Below are 19574 nucleotides of genomic sequence, written 5' to 3'. Positions count from 1 at the left end.
AGTTGCAGTGGGAGGGAGGTCTAGGTCGGATATTAGGAAAAGCTTTTTCACTAGGAGGGTGGTGGGATCTCCTTCCTTAGAGGTTTTTAAGGTCCAGCTTGACAAAGCCCTGGCTGGAATGATTTAGATGGGGATTGGTCCTGCTTTGAGCAGGGGGTTGGACTAGTTGACCTCCTGAGGTCCCTTCCAATCCTGATATTCTATGATTCTGTGTATGTAGCCCTTCGGCGAAGAGCGTGCCAAGTTTGAGGGGAGGAAATCAATTGAGAAATTGCTTATTATAAACAGGTGAAAATAACATACTGCAGACCCTCTCTGGCAGACTTGTGTGAGCATGTGCGTATACAGGAGTCCAACAGAAATGTGGACGGGGAGTGCAGGGAGCTGGAGGAGAAATAAAGGATGGGGAAACCACAAGCCTTCGCCATGTTAAGAACTTTGAACAGTTGACATTCCCAGGTATAAAACATTAAGCACTTAAAACCTTTCCATGAGGCTAAAAGTCTCCCAATTCTCTCTTCACTACCTGCTATCCCATAAGTGTTGTCCCCCTATCTCTTTCTTCCTCTACGCATGCTCGCTCGCTCTTTGGACCTGTCCAAGTCTGCAGAAGTGGAACTCTGTAGTTTTGAATCCCGTACGATCTGTCAGAGCAGGGCTCCCCTGGCCTTATGTAGCAGCCTGATTCAAACTTTTGGCCTTCCTTCAGAAAACAGAAATGTATAGCTTATTTTTAAAGAGAGAGTGACTTTGGCAGCTGAGCTTTAGGGGAGTCGCCCCCAGAAGAATTGCACCATTTAAAAAAAATCCTGAAACTTCAAACGTCCTCCACCCCCGAAGTTAAGATGGCTGGAAAGATTTGAGGCATCCAGTTCCCACTTCCAACTGATCCGTCTTTTCTCAGTGCAACCCTATCCAGTTTACGTTGCCCACCCAATCTCAATTTTGCTTCCTAAAATTTGCAAAAATGTGAAAAATTCAAAATAAAGTATGTAGGGGATCTGTTTCCTGCATCTCCTGTATTTTTCAAGGGTTCTTAACATTTGGGACTGTCTGAATTTTTGTAACCAAGTGTAATTTTTTGGGAGGAGGTGGAAGTAGGGATTGAGGGTATAAACTGTACTCCACTGAAACATACTTTAGTCCTCGTTTTTGTTGAGGTGAGTTTTTTTGTGGGCACTCAGCCTGGTTCTTGAGGAGAGGGGGAACCGATTGCCCAGAGAAGAAACAATACACTGTTTTTGTGATCCCCATGGAAATGTTGGCTTTTTCTGTACAACTCATCAATAGAACAGTAGGTGAATTTCAAAAATCTAGATATTTGTTAAAATCAGGAAGATTCTGTCAAACATACTCATCTCTTCCCCCCAACCCTGTGAATCAGATCTATTGCCTTAATTGCTGACAGCATTAGACTCTACAATCTCTTGTGCTTCCCAAGAGGGTTGTTACTTAATTTTTTTGTCTCGCTGAAAAAGGAAGTGTTTTCAACCACCAAAGTTGTTTTCAAACAGTGAGAGTCACTTGAATCCACAAAAGCCAGGAAAGCCTGAATTGAAGCTGACCTGTCTGTTGTTTTTTCAGAGCACCATTGTCCTGCCAAATGCCTCTCTGTTGATGGTGTAAAATAGATTGCTAGTACCTAGCCATACTCTGTATTTATTATCTGAGTTAGCTGCTGGACAGGAGCAAGTGATTCTTAGTGCAAGATTTTAAAAGTGTGGAAATTTCAGCCCTACTGTATGAACCTGCATGTGCATATTCTGACACTTGGGAGAGTGTCAGACAGAAATGTAACATTGTTTGAAAAAGAGATTTGCCGTTTTAATCCGGTGCGCAATAATTTCATTTTTGCTTTGCATTGTGAGCATTCGCACACTTGATTTTAATGCTGTTTGTTGCCTTAAGATGGTTGCGCTACCTGATACTTGCCAACGATGCTTTAAAAGTCACTTAACCAACAAAGTGATACATGTAAACAGCAATATATTTGCAGCGGGGGAAGCTTGTCAGTTGCTTACCAGATAAAGCGTTCTGGAATTACCCTGGTTTCCCTCCGATTTAGGACTAAGCATGATCTGCCTGACACAACCTGTTGAGTTATTTCTGTAAAGTTTCAGGATCTGTAGCAAATATAGCTGTTAAGCTCTTTTAAAAATTAGGTCGTTTAAGAGATCCACCCTGTGACATTTTGACCTTTGTTTACTTAACATTTAAGGCTGTGGAACAAAATAGTAACATGGGCTGGAGTATTTTACCATCCTTAACTGTAAGTGAGGTGCATTGAATACACCTGCGGCTCAGACTCTTGTTTTGGAAGAAGTGAGAACATGCTGTCACAATGCAGGGGCGAGGGCCTGCAGAGAAGAATGCAGTGAACAAGTTAAATGCTGTCTCTGCTGGAAGTGGCATGATGAGTCTTTTTTGCTGGGTGGGTGGTGTTGTTCCTAGCCCCCCAGACCTTTTCTGCATGTGGGTGGGTTCAAGTTTCATGCAGTCAGTCTGATGCTGTCTGAGGTGGGAGCACACCAAAAGCACCTGTGGGGTTCCAGATAAAAGAAGAATGCCATATAAGCCACCTTCTGGCTTTTCAAAACCAAGCACCATCCTCCTTGGTCCTCACACCTGCCTGTCTCGAGAAGCATCTGAACACACACATTTGCTTCTGCCCACCTTAAGAGTAAAACCAGATTGGGAGAGTTCTCTTCCTCACCCTGTTTGCTCCCAACAGAGAGATCCTGTTAACTGGGGGGAAAGGATGTGTCTTTAATCATGTTAACTCCCCACCAGGCTACAGCGAGGCCAGCTACCACCACTTCACGTGTCAGCCTGCATCCTAACAGAGCTTTTCTGTTTGCTAACTAGATTGGGCATGTCCTGGTAAGCAGAAATGTTGGGGGTTTGCCGAAGAGTTTGAGAGTTCTCTTAGTGGAAAGGGGAGATTTGGCTGAATGACGACTACCTATAGAATTTAATGTGTTCAGCAATTCCCTGCTGACGCTGCCTCTTGAGTTGTGTAGACCCAGGGGATACAGTGCTGGTGAGCTTGTTTTGGCTTGCGGGACACTCGCTCTCCCCCGCTCCCTTGGGGCACTCGTAACACATCGTAGTTATGGCTGGTTGAAAACTTTCCGTCAGAGCTGATTTTCAGTTAAAGGAAAAAGTCAGTTTTCCATGGAAAACTTCAGCTGTTTGTTTAAAAAACAAACACAGGAAAACGCAAAATTCTTCTTTGAGTCGATGTAGACACATATTCCACTTCGATCAGTGCGTGCCCAGTGTGCGGGAGCCAGACACTTTTGCCTAGCAGTACCCACGGGGGGGCGCTCATGCCTCGTGGCCCCTCCCCTGGCTGTTGGAGGTCGTGCTGCCCCAACCCCCTGCAGTTCCTTCTAACTGCCCATGGCTGGAGCTCCATGTGGTTAGAGCCTCACAATTAGTCTTATTGCCTGGTGGGAGTTACATTTCAGATGCCTCATGCTCCCGTTCTCTAGGGGCCAAACTCCCTGGCCAGCATCGTGGCCATAAAACTGCCATACTGTAGCACCTCCCCTCGACAAGAGAGGACACTGATGAGCTGGGACAGCAGCGACCAGACCAGTGAGCCCAGCCCATGCAGTGCTGCAGCAGCATTTCAGAACCGAAATATTTCTATCTTCAATTTTTCACTGAAAACACACAATTTTCTGCAGGGAAGGGGAGAAACACCCCGTTTCCTAGCCAGCTGTATTTTTAATTGCTCGCCCCGAGGCAGGCTGCCAGTGTTACTTGGTAGTGGTGGGAGGGTGGTTGTAACCTTTTTACCAGGGCATATCCCCTTGGTGATCATCAGCTAGAGAGAGAGGCTTTTCATTTCAAACAGGCTCCTTCAGTGTTAGGAAAGGTCCTGGATTTCCTCCCAAGGCATGGAAGTTGTGAATGCCTGAGTTCCTCAGGTTTGAATGGGAGGTCAAAATTCTCAGATAAATACTTGCCACTTAAAAACAGTCCCAATTTCTGGAGGTTTTAATATCCAAGGGGAAAAAATAATGCCCCGCTCCCCTCCGTCTGAGTTTGAATTCAGCATTAAATCCTTGCACTGATAGCGTACCAAAATGATTTTTGCTGCTGTTTGGACAAATACGTGCAGATTATGTTAGTCAGTCATGCTTAGCTTTTGGTTTTTTCCCTGGTTCCCTGGTTCCACCAAATTTGGATGACTTTTTTTAGTTTGTCTGGAGGGGTGGTTTTGTTTTTTTTCGCCCTCTATTCTGAAACTGTCAGTTTCCATGGCCACGAGCGGTTCCCTACATCACTGCAATTTTTTTTAAAAGGACCAACTGAGCCCTGCTGTTCTTGAAGGTAAAAGATCTCCTGTTTTTGCAGCAAACTATTATCTGCTTCAGTTGACATCCTGATGAAGGGCAAGAGAAGCCAAAATTTAAAGATGGGCTTTGCGCCCAAATAGCGAAGGCTCTGAGTGAGTGTATGCAGCTTTGTAGGTGTGTTCAGCTCCTTCTGTAAATTTATACAAAATGCTGGTTTTTTTCCTTCACCTTTAGGGAAGAGCGGTGAAAGAGCTCCCTACTCAACGTTCAGCAGAGATACAGGGATGCCAGGACTAAATCAGGTAACAATCATAATAATCAATAAAAATGCTTTAATTTTTTTAAAAACGGAATGAATTTGGGGGAAAAGAGCTTAAAAATAAGGACCGAGGTTTTTCAAAGTAAACTGGGGGATTTAGATACTCATCTACCATAAAAATTAAATGTGAGGCTGCTTTTCAAATCTCAGCCAGTGGCTCTTGTTTTGTGGCTTCAGTTTTGTGTGTGAGGTTTAATCAGAAGTGTTGAGTTTAAGGCCCTGCCTATACACACAAATTACACCACATCAGTTTTTAAACCTGTGTAACTAAACTGATACAAAACCCTGTGTAGACTCTTATTTTAGTTTGAGTAGCTTATTTCTGTTTAGCTTAAACCTGCTTCTAACAGACTCAAGTTAAATTGATATAAAGCCTCTTTGTGGTGCTTTAAATGCCCACACAGCCTTTTACACTGGTTTAATTAAAATGATTTAAAGTGACTCCTTTAACTAAAGTGGGGTAACACTGTGTAGAAAAGCTGCCGAAGGGTTTATGCACCCAGTTCCCATTAAAATTAGTGTGGGGTTCGGTATGCAGATCTCTTGGGACTCTTGGGAAATCTCAACCTAAATTCTGAGTGCTCTTCTCTGTTTTCCCATTGCATTCCTGTCTTCCGTTTACCCAGGGTTGGCTCAGTAAGTCCCATTGTGAAACTCATGGTTTTTTAAATGCCTAAAAAATAGAGCAGCATAATTGGCTAACTTTCAAGAGAAAGGGGCAACTTGCTCTTATAATGGGGGGGGGGGGGAAGACTGCATGCACAGTTTTTCCCTGGGGAGGGAGAGAGTGAACCACACACGACAGATGGGAGTCAGGTTGCTCAAAGTCTGTCTGTCTGCTACAACTGGGAATACGCCTCCCCACCTGTGTTGACTGACAAGTGCTAGCTCTGTTGGAGCTAGCGTGCTGAAAATAGCAGTGTGAACACTGCAGCATGGGCTAGCCACCCAAGTCCAGACCCAGGAGCCAGGTGGGCTAGTATGCAGGTGGCTAGCCCATGCTGCAGTGTCAGTGTGCTGTGTTTAGCTTGCTATCTGGAAAACAAAGCTAGCATGCATCTGTCTAACCAGCTTAATATAGGCCTCAATCCTGAAATGCAATTCTTACAGAAAGATTCCTGCACCATGAATCTCAGGGGGGCTGTGCTTGGCTCACATGTGGATCTTACAGCGGGATCAGGGCCGTAGCATATGCTAGTTTGGGGGGAGACCTGTTGACATCCTTCTGTATGTGGGGAGGCCATCTAGCTGGAGCTAAGTTCAGTAATAGTCAGGTTATCTAGCTTCTTGCCATCAGCCCCCTCAGTTAACTCTTTGGGGAAGAAGTGAGTCCCTCAGCTCAATCCTGCGTTGCTAATGCTACCCTGTGTGAACATCGAGTCACCACTCCAGTGCTCTACAGCGTAAACAGTCCGACCACTGCATTCAATTGAGTGGCTGTTGGCTGGGCAGCTTCTTTTATAAAACCCTTGTTTTAATTTTACACAAATTTGTCATAATTTCCTCTTCTCTGAACTGAGGATGTTTCCTTTGCTGAAACAGCTGTGCTGTTTGGCTGTGCCAGAGTGGATTTAATTTACCACTGAAGCTGCTAAAATAAAAATGGGACAGATGCCAGACCTTGCTTTTTAATGTTATGATTTTGTTGAGGTTTTATTGGGGGGCGGGAGAGGGGGGAAGAGGATGGTTTAGAGTAACAGAAAGGGGGTGGGAGGGATGGTGTTGCAATCTAGAGGAGGCCTCTCTAGCCTGGAAGTGTTGACGGGGAGGGTGGGTTCAGATCAGATAGCAGCCCACAGGAGGAGACCATTTGCTGAAACTCTCCCGGCCTGGTTGATAGAGGATAGACACCAAAATTCTGTTGTAATTGAGCATCAAGGAACCAAGCGGCTGGTATCTGCACTGCTCAGTCTCTCTCGAACTCTGGGAACAGTTGTTACTGTTGATTTGGTTTGTGCTGAGTTTCTAACCTGCCTGGCGGGCCGGCTAGCGTCTCTTCTAAAGCTTCTGAGAATTGTTGCACAGCAGATGTATTGTGTAGGCTCTGTCCTCCCAGGGACTGGACAGGCAGCCTCAGAGAGGAGCACATTCCTCTCTCAACCACCCAGCTCGGCATGCTCCAGATGGGGGAGGGGGTCTCCAAGCTGCTCTTCCATTTAACCCTTAACTACCCAGCAACAGTACAGAGATGGGAATTGGGTGGGGGGAGGGGCAAGGAAGGAGACTCACTAATTCCCTCAGAAGCTACCTAGGAACTAGGGCACTTTTTTGCCAAAACAGTTGAACTACCTGTTTAAGGAGCAAAACGGTAACAGCTAGCAGTGCTAGCTAGCCCTTTGTAATCTCCTCTGGGATGCTTAGGTTTTCACTTTCCTTGGCTCTGTGGTGTGTAGCCTTTTCACACAAAGGTAATATGACCAGTGGAACAGATTGCAAGAATTTTTTTACCAGCTGTGAATACATGATCTTCACCCAAGCCCCCTTCCCGAGGAGACTGATTTCAGAGCAGTCTTTTTTCAATAGCCCGCTATAAACATTTTTCCCAGTTTCAGAAAAGCTTGAAATCCTCCTTTACTGCAATTTAGCAGCCTCAGAAGATGCACAGAGAATAAGCTTTTATTATTTCTAGGCCCTCTTCTATCCCCCTAAATTTCCAAATAAATATAGTAAACCTTTCTCCTAAGCTAAATAAAAACAACTCACTAAATACGCTCCCTACTGAGTGCTACGCACGGGCTTCCCCCTTTTGAACATGCAAAGGCACTTTGGTTTGTGAGACTCGTACTGTGTTGCAGGGAATGCTGGGTTTGCGCTGTTCTGCACAGCTTCCAAGGTCAGTTTGTCTAAACAGAAGAGGCGTTTTCTCCTTCTTTAACAAGGAAAAAAGAGGGGGTTGAATTTTCTTACTAACATACAGCAGAGAAGGAGAGGCTGAGAGAGAATTATTTAAAAAAAACAAGCCCAACCCAACAGACTGTTCTTCAGCATTGGGCAGGCTGGCATTTGGGTTAATCATTGCTTCAGACTGCACTGATGCTTCTTGTGAAAGCTCCCCACCAGCAACTCTCCTGGAGATGGAAATACAGTATGGCACAATGATAAGGCACTGGCAGACCTAGGTTCTGTTCCTGACGCTGCCACCGGCCTGCTGGGTGACCTTGGGCAAGTCTCTCTCTCTGCATTTCTGTTCCCCCATCTATCGAATGGGGGTATTGATACATAACTCTTTTGTAGATCTGGAGATGAAGTGATATGGAAGAGCTGGATATTATTATTGAGTGGCAATAATCGCCCCGTGCCACCCACCACAGCTCCTGTTCAAGGCAGGCTTTTTATTTTGAAAAGCTCCCAACGTAAATCTCTCCTGCTAAACTCTGTTTACAATCTGTGAAACCTCCAGCTGCTTGTGAAGTGGATTGTGGGGATTGAGAGGGAGCTTTCAACCACTGGCCTTTCATCAGCTGGGAGGCAAGAAACAGGCTGAAGCCGTGTAGGTATTTGTGGTGCAGATTAGACACAGCAAACACTTTCTGCTTACATCAGACCAAACCGAAATAGTATTTTAAAAGCACAAACCTGTCATAGAATATCAGGGTTGGAGGGGACCTCAGGAGGTCATCTAGTCCTACCCCCTTCTCAAAGCAGGACCAATCCCCGTCTCCTCCTTCCGCCCCCCCCCCCCCCCGCCTTAGTGAGCAGTGAAGTTCACTCTCATCATCCGCTACCACAGAGATAATGGTAAACTCATCAAATCTTGGGCCTTCATGAGAATCATCTTTAAGGCCAGAAGGGACCATTCAGATCATGTGCTCTGACCACCTGCATACCATAGGCCAGGGAATCTCACCTGCAGGGAATTCCTGCATCCTGCCCATGGCTTGTGCTTGAGTTAGAGCATGTTTTTAGAGAGGGAGAGAGTCCATCTTGATGTAAAGGCTTCACGCGATGGGGAATCCACCAGGTCAGTTGTTAAAATCCACATACTATTAAAAGTTGTGTCTGTCTTCTAACCTGAATTTTTGTTGCTTCAGCTCCCGGTCATGTCTTCAGAAGGCGCTCCTCTTGAAATGCCTTACAGGACCCTGATTTCCAGAGGGATGGGCGCCTGGCACTAGCTGAAAATCAGACCCTTTTAATGCATGTGCCCCGTTGAGCACCCAAAATCATGGGTCACTTCTGAAAATTCTGGGTTCAGGTTGTAAACTGGGATGGAGGGTGGGGTGGGGAAGAACATTTTGGTTCTAATGGAATTTCCTAAGGAAAATAAGTCATTGATAGTCTAGAGATCTAAAAGGCATTTAACCAGGGGTTAACCACTCTGCAGAGTAAACAACTGAAGCAGAGCAGGATAGGATTCAACAGTTTAGCATACTGAAAGGCTATAATAATCACATTCTAATGTGAATCAGTAGATCTGAGATCGGAGCCCTGTTGTGATGGGGTCTGTATGTACATATTGTCAGAGACAGTCCCTGCCCTGAAGAGCATACAGTCTAAATAGACAAGGCAGATCAAAGGAAGGGTGGTTATCCTCAATTTATGGAGGGGGGACTGAGGCACAGGGAGTCCATGGTAGACCAAGGTACCAGCCCAAGTCCTGAGTGCTGATGACCACAAGACCATCCTTCCTCTCGTCCTTAGACTCAGTAGCCTTGTCTGTATTAAGCTGCTTGGGAAATCTTCCGCTTTGGGCTTCTGCAGGGGCTATCGTCAAGGGACCCGCAGCACCACTCTTGCTTCTGTCAACCACTTCTGTTGCCAGAAGCATTTCTCTCCTCCGCCGCAGGAGCGTCTTTTGTTTGGGTTTTTTGTTAACCGTGGTGTCTCCTAGACCAGTTCTGAGCAGGGTTAGATGAGACACTGGTAACAACGTGGATACCCCATCTATGTGAGCTCTGCTGCTATTGCTATCCTGGAGAATCTGCTTAGCGGTCCCAGTGCAATGCCTTAAACTGAAAACCTGTCCTTTCTCTTGTACTGCTCGGCACCATCACGCACACTCGCTCGTCGATGCAAATGACCGAATGCAGCCAATTGACTGCAAATTAGATAGACATCTAGGTTCTGTCATTTGTGCTCAGTTAATTACACCAAATAATTGTGGGTGCAGATTTAGAACTTGGAGTTCAGGCATCTTTGGTAAACATGACTCGAGTTCTGGATGGCTTATTTGTTTTTGCCTTTTTTATGGCTGGTTGGTTTGATTTTTAGGTTGAGGTGCTCCAAGGCAGCTTCTGTTATCTCTCAGTGACTGTGATGGTTTTACAGCATAATGACACGGAAGGGTTTGTGTGTCTTCTTGTTTGCAGACTGGTTTCCTGCCCAGTGAAATGGGAATTGCAAGTCCAACCACACTTTCCCCCACGGGGGTGAAGGGAGGGTCTCAGTATTATTCCTACCCAAACAACCCTCGTAGGAGAGGTGCTGACAGCAACATAGGTAAGTCACCGTGAATGTCCCTCTGGTGCAGCAATGCTGATTGTGAGATAATGAGACTAGGATGTCTTCTCTCTTGATTTGCACTTTAAATTGGTCAAGCTGACCGTGTTGGCCATAGAAATGCTCTACTGTCTTGATGCCATTCATGATATAGAAGTTAGATCTCTTGAGAACATGGATCTGTGCATGAATGCTGCAGGGTTACATAGATGTGGATCTGGCAAACATTTGAAAAATTCATTGCCAGACTGGGTTATGTAGCATCTTAGCGATGTGTGATTTCCTCCACTCTGCAGGCAAAAATACCTGCCAAGATTGTAAAAAGTGACTAGTGATTTTGGTTTCCCAACCTAAGACAGATTTCCCGTGGGCAGGTGCTCAATCCTTTCTGAAAATCAGGACCCTGTAAGGTGTCTCCAGTTGGGCTCTCAAAATCACGAGTCACATCTGAAAATCTTGGCAACTGTGTGAGTGTGCCCCTCTAACCTTTAACCCTATTGCCTCTGCTCAAGTGCCCTTTATATAAAAGCTACTCCCAGTGAACCTTGGCTGCCAGGAGTGATATAGTAACAACGTTTAAGTAATAGAGTAATACAGTAAGCAACACAGAGTCCTGATTATCAGATAGTCATCTACCTGAGGAATTTGAAGGCACTGAGTTGTGCCTTTGGCTCTAAGTTCTTGTCTACAGAGGGAGTTGTTTCTGCTTAACTCCATCTGTGGACTCTTATTCTGGAATAAGAATGCTGTGTTCCTGTTTAAACTTAATCCAACATGATTTAAACTAAACTGGAACAAAGTGCTCTTATTCTGGAGTAAATGTATCCGCACATGGCGTTACTCAGGAACAGCTGTTGTGCTTTAATGAGGATTAAGGTAGGGTGTGAATTTAACTTTCAAGTGTAGACAGGCGCTCATGTTCCAGTGCTGATGTTACCTGCTAACACCCCCCTCCCCCCGTCTGAAATTGTTCTGTGGCTGCTGATTTTGTCTCTGCACTGCAAATGGAGCCAGATGCAATGTAACCCTACATGCAGGTTTTCCCGGGTATTTTTAGAAAGGGGAATGCAGGGGAGGGTACTTGCTTTGATATTCAAAGCTTAATTAATTGCATAAGAATTTCACTGTTTCAGGTTTTCAGCTCCACTGTTTAAATGGATTGAGTGGTTCTGTGTTATGAATTCTTCTCCTAAGCTAGAAAATGTATGAATGGGCACAGTCCCTCAACCTCCGCTCACACAGCAAACACGTTGCATTTGGTGTCTAAAACTCTCACCTCTGACTAGGATTAGCCTTAATTCTTCATGAGAAAATCCATAAACCCTTAGCCTGAGCTTCTAGGGTTTTCCCCCTGAAAATGTCCCTTCCCACTATACCCTATCTCTTACCTTAAAAACGCTACACTGTTTATCCCCCTGATTTGGATCTGAGACCCACCTCTTCTGTCTTCATGGGCAAGTCAGTGCAGTAGCCCTCCATCTCTGGGTAAAGTCCTAATGCCTGACATCCTATCACAGTGCCTTTTGCTAAGCAAGTTATTTTTTAAGGAGCAAATGACTGATGAGCTCACTTGTGATCTATGCCATCATGTGCCAGCAATGCCCCTCTGCCATGTACATTGGCCAGACCGGACAGTCTCTACGCTAAAGAATAAATGGACACAAATCTGATATCAAGAATTATAACATTCAAAAACCAGTAGGAGAACACTTCAGTCTCCCTAGACATTCAATAACAGACTTAAAAGTGGCAATTCTTCAACAAAAAAAACTTCAGAAACAGATTCCAATGAGAAACTGCAGAACTGGAATTAATTTGCAAACTGGGCACCATCAAATTAGGCCTGAATAAAGATTGGGAGTGGATGGGTCACTACAGAAACTAATTTCCCCCTGCGGGTACTCACACCTTCTTGTTAACTTTTTGAAATGGGCCATCTTGATTACATTGGCCTCATTAGCACTGCAAAAGTGATTTCCACCACTTCTTGTCACTGGTTGAGAACAGCCCACTTCCACCTTAATTGGATTAGCTTGTTAGCACTGACCCCTCCCCCCGCACTTGGTAAGGCAACCCCCATCTTTTCATACGCTGTATATTTATACCTCTCTACTGTATTTTCCACTCCATGCATTTGATGAAGTGGTTTTAGCCCACGAAAGTTTATGCCCAAATAAATGTTAGTCTCTAAGGTGGCACAAGGACTCCTCATTGTTGGAGCTCACTTGTGTTCAGGTTGCAGGGTGAGCCAAACATTGCTTGGGTTGATTCCTTTCCCTTCTTCTCCCAAACCCTCTCTAATGAACCTATTGGCACCCTTTCCAAAAATCAGTAGCTTATGCGTGGCCTTTTATCCTGGGATAAGTGAGCCCCTGTTATCACGGCAGCAGCTAACGGGGGGGCTGTTTTAATATTCTCAGGTCAATTTCTCCCAGGAAAACACGGCTGTAAAGAGAACAAGCAGAAAACAGGAGCCGTCGGACCTGAGACATTGCAACACGCTATGTCCGAAATCAGTTTCCTTTTGTACAGCGTTACCAAGGAGTTGTAATCAAAGAGGTGCACTTAATGCTGTGTCTTCTATCAGTGGCGGCTTTACTTAGCTGCACTTTGTGACTAGCTTCCAACACCCTGTGGGGCTTCATATCCCAATAGCGTCAGCAGCCAGCCTGTAACTTATCCTTTCAAAGGTGGTTTCATATCCTCTGTTCTTATTTATTTTATTTTTTTTCCACACCAGATGGCCAGCCTAAAAAGGTTCGGAAGGTGCCCCCAGGACTGCCCTCATCGGTAAGCAGCACTGAACAGAAATCTGCTCTGCAGATATTTCATCTAGTTATAGTTAATGCAGTATCTAAGCTCTGTTACATCTTCAGGTTGGATCTTTCAAGTTGAAAGATCCACATCCCCAACAGTTTTAGTATGGACCGGTGGCTGCTAAATCTCATTTTAACTATATTCCCTACTGCAGCAGTAAGTTATGTCCCTACAGATTTGGTCACCATTGATCCAAGTGCTGTGGGGGGGGGGGGGTGTATTTTGGGGGGTAGGGAAGAGGTTTACTGGCTACAGTTTAGTGTGTCAGAGAAATGGGAAGACATGTAGGGGGAGGGAGAGCTCAGTGGTTTGAGCATTGGCCGGCTAAACCCAGGGTTGTGAGCTCAATCCTTGAGGGGACCATTTAGGGATCTGGGGCAAAAATTGGGGATTGGTCCTGCTTTGAGCAGGGAGTTGGACTGGATGACCTCCTGAGATCCCTTCCAACCCTGATCTTCTATGATTGGTAAGACCAAGTTCTGTGCAGATGCAATGGGGCCGTAACCTGAGAGAAGTGAGTGTTACGCTTCAAGTGCAGAATAGCTCTTGGTAGTACCACCTGGGTTGCAGGGCAGGAAGGGGAGGAGAGGGAAGCAGAAGGCCCGGGTCCGACACCGTCGCTTGTAAGGTATTACTGTACAGCCAGAGCCACCTTCTCTCCAGTACCACCTGCACAGTAAAAGGACGGCCTATCGGTTATAGCCCTGAATTTCTTGGCTCTTGTCTGTCTGACGTTATGTGGCGAATGCCCCTATGAAATGTAATATTCCACACGAGCAGATTTCATTCCAAAAGGGAAACCAAACCAGTTGTAACATGGGCAGGCAGCTGGGGCCGGTCCAGGTGTGCAGGAATGCCTGTGTTGTTTTATAAGAATGCCGAGCAGCCTGTAGGAATATGTTAGCCATACTTCTGTGGCAGTTATTGGGGAATAAACTGAACAGTGTCTTTATGGCTGGAAGTAATGGAATCTCCAGGAGAGTTAATTGGAGTGGACTGGAGGGTTCTCACACAGAAGGGAGCAGAGCAGCTTTGCATTGGCCAGAAGCACCGAAGAGCAAAACTACGTTCCATGCTCTAGCTTTTGCTTGACTGCCTGTGTGTGGATGGATTGCAAACTTCAGGTGAAAGTGGAGGTGAAATTCTCTTGAGTGGAAGACTTGTGCTCTTCTCTGAGTGCGTGCCGTGAGCCTTCCTGTCTGCTCAGACTACACAGGCCCAAAGTCTCAAAACATGTGGGATGGACACACACTCACTCCTTCGTACAGGGAACATAAAACCGCTGTGGTATTCCTTCCTTTAGTGTAAAGCACAGTCTGTAATCTCAGTTTCATGATTCTGTATTTCTGAAGTAAAATGTTTTCTACGGTGAAAGTCCAGCAGAACACACACACAATTGGTTTGGAATAGAGGCAAGTTTGGGACTAACCAATGCCGACCCCCAAAATGAAGGACACTTGAGGGGCTTCTTATTGCAGGCTGTGCCCTAGTTTAGCTGCAATAAGCATCCCCTGTGGTGCATTTTAAGCTGCCCTGTTCAAAGCGAATCTGAATTCATACTGTCCCTTCAGGTCCAGGTGGAACTCGGAGCAGTTGAATTTGGGTTAGCTCCCAGAGCGTTCATTGGAGGTAGTATATGAGAAACGTATTGCTCCTTAGCAGATGGCCAGTTAACCCTGCTGGTTACAGTTATTGGCTTCAGTTTTCAAAGGAGGTACTAGTGATTGTGGAGGCTAAGGGGTCTCTAGTTTGAAGGGGCAGGTTTCCAGAGGATGGGTGCTCAACATTTCCTGAAAACCAGGCCCCTTTACCGTCTCTCTAGCATGGCACGCGGAATGCCGAGTCGCTTTGGAAAACTCTATTGAAGTACAGACACGGTGCTCCAGGATGAGTCAGGCCCAAAGAGATGGTAGTCTCACTACACGGGATCATTCTGCTCAACTGCTGGGCCAGGCACAGAGTTGCTCTCTGGTACTGGAGCCAAACTGGACGGCAACCCCCTCTTTTGCCTTTAAACAAATTCTGAGCCAGCCCAGCGGCAAGGTGGGGCGAATGTGCATGTGGCTCTGTAAACAGCATGCCCCTGTTGCCGGAGAAACTACTCTCTTCTTCCCACCCCAGCTAAGGGAAAGTAGGGTGGAATTTACTAGGAATAATATAACCTGTTCTGTTCTGCATCCCTGGAGAAAAGATGGAGGGTCATGTAATCCTTAGCAAAGTGCAGCAGCCCCTGAATTGCAGTGGCAAGGGACCAGTGGAACATAAATGGCTAGAAGTCACGTGTGGGAGCGCACACCCTCTTCTCTTCCAGTGCAGGCTGCTAAAGCGAATTTAGCTTCACTTTTTCACAGAGAATTATTTCCCTGGTCTAGGGGTGAGGGAGTGTCTGCTGTCTCTTCTCTGCCCTACCTCCTCTTCCCTCCTTTTCCCCCTTAATTTTTTTTAGACCTCCATGAGGTCTAAAACCCTCTTTCTTCAAGAGAGAGAAATATGCACCTATACACAGAATTAAGTATGTGGCCAGTGAGGCTTTGCCCTCCTAATGGGCAGCTGATCAAAGAAGTTTTCTCGTCTGAGGTCGTCTGCAAACATTCAGCAAAAGAGCCTGCTCCATGTTATCACTGGACCCTGTGCAAAGTAAATAGGTTCATAAACATCTTATTAAAATAAAGTACTTTAATCTTAATTCCATAACTGCTTTGAAAACTTGGAATGGTCAGTGGCTGAAATAGTTGAGGGTGGCTGAAGCAGGGGAAGCGCTGCCAAAGGCAGCATGAGATGCAGACACATCAGTGAGTTAAAGAGCGAACTAGAAAAGTTAGTGGAAAGCATGGAAGCCAGGGGATGTTGCCTACTCCTTTGATGGCAAGGGAGATGGGATGGAGGTAGGCTGGTCTTTCTTCTAACTAGCAGGTCTGGCCATGAATGGCCCCTCAGGTGTGTCCTGTGGTCACGCTGTTGTACATTAGCACATGGTCGTCCTGAGTTTTTTGCCCTTGTGAAGTAGCAGCTCTGGAAAACAGCAAAGTCTGCTGCAGCTCTTATTCTCTCTGTGCCGCTGTGCGTTCGCCACCCACACTCTCCTTTCTTTCCTTTGGGCCCGAGGAGCCGCATTCTTTCCTGTGCTGCTCTGAGTAATAAGTCAGGGTGGATGTGACCGTGTCTGGTGGCTGGCTGCATAGTTTGGATGGCACAATAAGGAATGGGTCCCGAGGCAGAGAGTCTGTGTCTAATTACCCCATGTGCAAGAATCACCCTGAAAATAGGCCTGGGGCCGATGCACTTAAAGCCTGCTGCCATTGAAGTCTGTAGGAACTTTCCCATCCACTTCAGCAGGAGAAGGATCAGGGCCTGACTGAATAGTGCTGAGTGTGATACAACTGGCAGCTGCTTGGAAGGGTTCAGTTGCATCAAAATCCATTCGGTAAAAGTACAGCTAAAATCCTATTGCTTGTGTGCCAGATATCCCGCTCTGTATCCGACACCTGCCTTTCGCCTCTCACAAGCCACCTTAAAATTGCTTCTTGGATACACCAAACTCTGTATGACCTATGACAAATCGTATCAGTTTGCCACTTGCTTGGTTTAAAAGATGGAGGAGTTACTAAGTGAAATTCTTCTGTTGTGCAAAAGATCTGAATAGGTGCTCACAATGGTTCCTTCTGGCCTTTGGATCCATATATCAATGACACTGCCGCTGCTGCGTTTTCCCAACAAAGGGAGTAAAAACTTGTAATCTGGGTCAACGAGAGATTCTGCTCACCACATGCGCACCAGAGCGGAGACACACGCGTGTTGATCCAGCATTTGCTCTGCCTCCCTGAGACACTAGCCAGCCCCTACCTTTTGCTTTTTGACCCAAGTCACATTTCTTAACCATCCATGTGCCCTTGTCTAGTAGAGATCTCAGATCACATACATACATACAACTTGAAGCATTGTCTGGCTTTGTCTCTGAGTCCTGTGGAAACTGGCTTCAGTGCTCCTAGAATAGTAGTTTGTTTGAAGATTCTGTTGCAGTCAAAAGTATGGTGGCTGGCAACTATTCTAAGTGTATAAATTTACAGTCTGGTCACTGCTCTGTTTAATATTAGTCTGCAAGGTTGCCTGAAGTCCCTCACTGGTTTATGCATTTGAACAAGAATAACAGGGTGGGAGAACCAAAACACCCTGAGAATCCCAGTGCTGGTGAATTTAATGCGGTTTCTTGGCAAGCTCCCTCCTTTTACTCTCGGTGCTAGCAATTTTAAACACAGGAAATGATCTCACCTGTAGGTCCCAGAGGTCTGACTCTCTAGCTGACAGAGGCAAAGGCTGGGGGGGAGGAGAGACCTGGCTATGATTTACTGTTTCCTGTGGGTCTGCGTGTGGATTCTGTCAGGTCCTCCCAAGCGCAGAGGATTTTGGAGGCTCGTCAGCTGCTTTACATATTTTGAAGGCAGGCTTAGAGGGCTCTTATCTCTGTGCATGGTGACTTTCAGCAAGCTGGGGATGCTAGTTGGGGGGGGGGGCAGCTGATGGGTTGGGTGACTTGAGTTGAGCGGCCGTCTGCCCGCTCTCTGGAGGACAACAGACAGCGTTAGCTGATGGAACATCTCTATTTCCAGCTCCCCCTCTTCTCCCCTCTCCCTTAACCCCAACTAACATACTCTTAGATGTCTTTAGAAAAAGCTGTTTGAAAGCCTCCTTATTATTTAACGCCGAAACGAAAGATTTCCAGGGCTTTTCTTTCTTTCCTAGAAACATCCTCTCAAAATGAGCGGCTTGAATTTTATGTATCTGTTGTCTCCAGGCTTTAAAAAAAAAAAAAAAAAGTGTGTGCGCGTGTGTCCACACTCCCCACACACACCAGATCTACCTCGCACATCCAGGGAGCGCTGATGTGTCGAGGCGGTTGCATGAGTGAATTGCATTGCGGTGGGTGTGGAGGACCTCGGAGCGTTAATGAGTAATCGGACTGAAATTTGACTCCCTTGAAATAGAGCTGGGGGCGGGGTGGGGAGAGTTCAAAGCCAGGAATGGGGGGTGCCTATGTGCCTATGGGAGGAGGCAGGGGGGGTGTTCCAGCGGTCTGGGAAACAGCAGGGTGCAAATGTTGGACACCTTCGGAATCCTGCGTCGGCTTCCTGCCTGGGTGAGGATATTTCTTACCGTTTTTTTTATTCTCGCTCAGGATTTATTAAATATGTTAAACCTCCTTTCCCCACCCCCACCCCTTCTTCTTCTCCTCCAGTGCTGCACAGCTGCCTGGAGACTGGCCAGGTGCCAGGGGCTGGCAGATGGTGCAGGGCTATTAGATGTGCTTCATTCGATTCCCTGTCCCAGCTCCCGCTATTTAATCAAATTATAGGAAAAGTCAATTTACTGGATTCTTATTCTTTGTAGCCTGTTCCATTCCCCATCTCTCCCCACCTCCCTGCCACAAACACGCGCAATCCACCCACCCACACACACACTTTTTTCCATGCATTCCACTTCAAGGTTTGTCTCTGTGTTGAAATGGGGAGATTCTTGGATACACACAAAAGCAAAGGGCTTTTAGGTTGTTTTTTTTTTTTTTAAGAGGGCGTGGGGGCCAGTTGTCAGCATCTGTCAGTTCTCTCCCTTCCCCCTCCCCTCTGTGGTTTTTTTATGAGTTTATGATCTAAATTTGTGCTATCAGGTCAATAAAGACTCCATCTGAACTTGGCGATCTGTTGAAACAGAAGGTCACAAGTTACATTCTCTGCCGTCTCTCTCTCCTCCAATCACCCAGAGAACACTGCAGTTTGGTGATTGCTGCTTCTGGGTACAAAGCAGCAGGAGACGCACGGGGGACCCCTATAGGAGTGAGGGGAGCAATAGGGACTTTTACAGCTCTCCCTTAATTCAGTTATCACCTTCAGATTAGCCCAAAGAGTTGTGGAACATGTTAAAACAGTGGGGTGGGGGTCGTAAATCTGCTGTGTGAGCTGACGAAGAGCTAGTGGATGGTGGTGGGGGTTTTTGTTTTTAAAGATACACTGGTGTGTAGTATTGGAAGACAACCGACTTTGGAGCATGGTCAGGGGGTTTGCTCACTAAGAAGAGAAAGCGAAGGGGCAAGGGTATATGAGAGATAGAACAAGGGATTTTTAAAGCCTCTTTGGAGGACATGGTTCTGAGGTTTTTCTGTTTTTTTTTAAAGATGGAGTGTAAACATTGTCCGGAGCCTTGTGAAATTCATTGCATCACTCCATCCAGGCATGCGCTGGACACACTGGGTATCAGTGATTGTTGTTTGTCTCAGCTGTGGGTGCTCTTCTTTAGATGGTGCATTTTGATGCCTTCGTCTCTGGGATGGCTAGTCTGAGAAGCAGGAACTGAAGGTGCAAAGGGATGAATTTATTTTAACAAGAGTAATTACCGATGCTTTTCAGAGCACATTTTTGCTGTCTCCCTGTTAAAACCCATTTTCTCAGTGGTTTGGGCAATTGTAAAAATAGAGCCATTCTTCTACTCTTCCTCATTGGCACTTTGTACTTGCGCCAATAAAAATGTTAGAAGTTGCAGACTGGGGGGAGGGGGGATCTCGGGGGGGAAATAGACCCTTGCCACATCCCTGCTGGCTTCCCTTACAAACAGAAATGCTTTTCCAGTCATTTGATGAACTGAGAATGCCCGGAAAAGTTACTGCAACCCCCGGTCCCTGCTTTCATATGTATTTAAAAAGA

The 19574-nt window shown here is 46.0% G+C and overlaps 1 protein-coding gene across 7 annotated transcripts in view; it reads left to right on the top strand.

Annotated features, from left to right (window-relative positions):
• Positions 1 to 19574, top strand: part of TCF3 (transcription factor 3) — a 119229-nt gene that overhangs the window by 78129 nt on the left and 21526 nt on the right. For all 7 annotated transcript variants that reach the window (XM_084614845.1, XM_084614844.1, XM_084614843.1 and 4 more), the window contains exons 6-8: positions 4542 to 4609; positions 9936 to 10065; positions 12806 to 12855. In XM_084614845.1, the coding sequence (XP_084470971.1) occupies positions 4542 to 4609; positions 9936 to 10065; positions 12806 to 12855 (248 nt within the window). The remainder of the gene's footprint in view (positions 1 to 4541; positions 4610 to 9935; positions 10066 to 12805; positions 12856 to 19574) is intronic.

Source organism: Lepidochelys olivacea (genome assembly GCF_965140295.1).
Source record: "Lepidochelys olivacea isolate rLepOli2 genome assembly, chromosome: 25".
Taxonomy (NCBI): Eukaryota; Metazoa; Chordata; order Testudines; family Cheloniidae; genus Lepidochelys; species Lepidochelys olivacea.
Note: the sequence above shows the minus strand (reverse complement) of the source record. Positions and strands in the feature narration are given on the sequence as shown.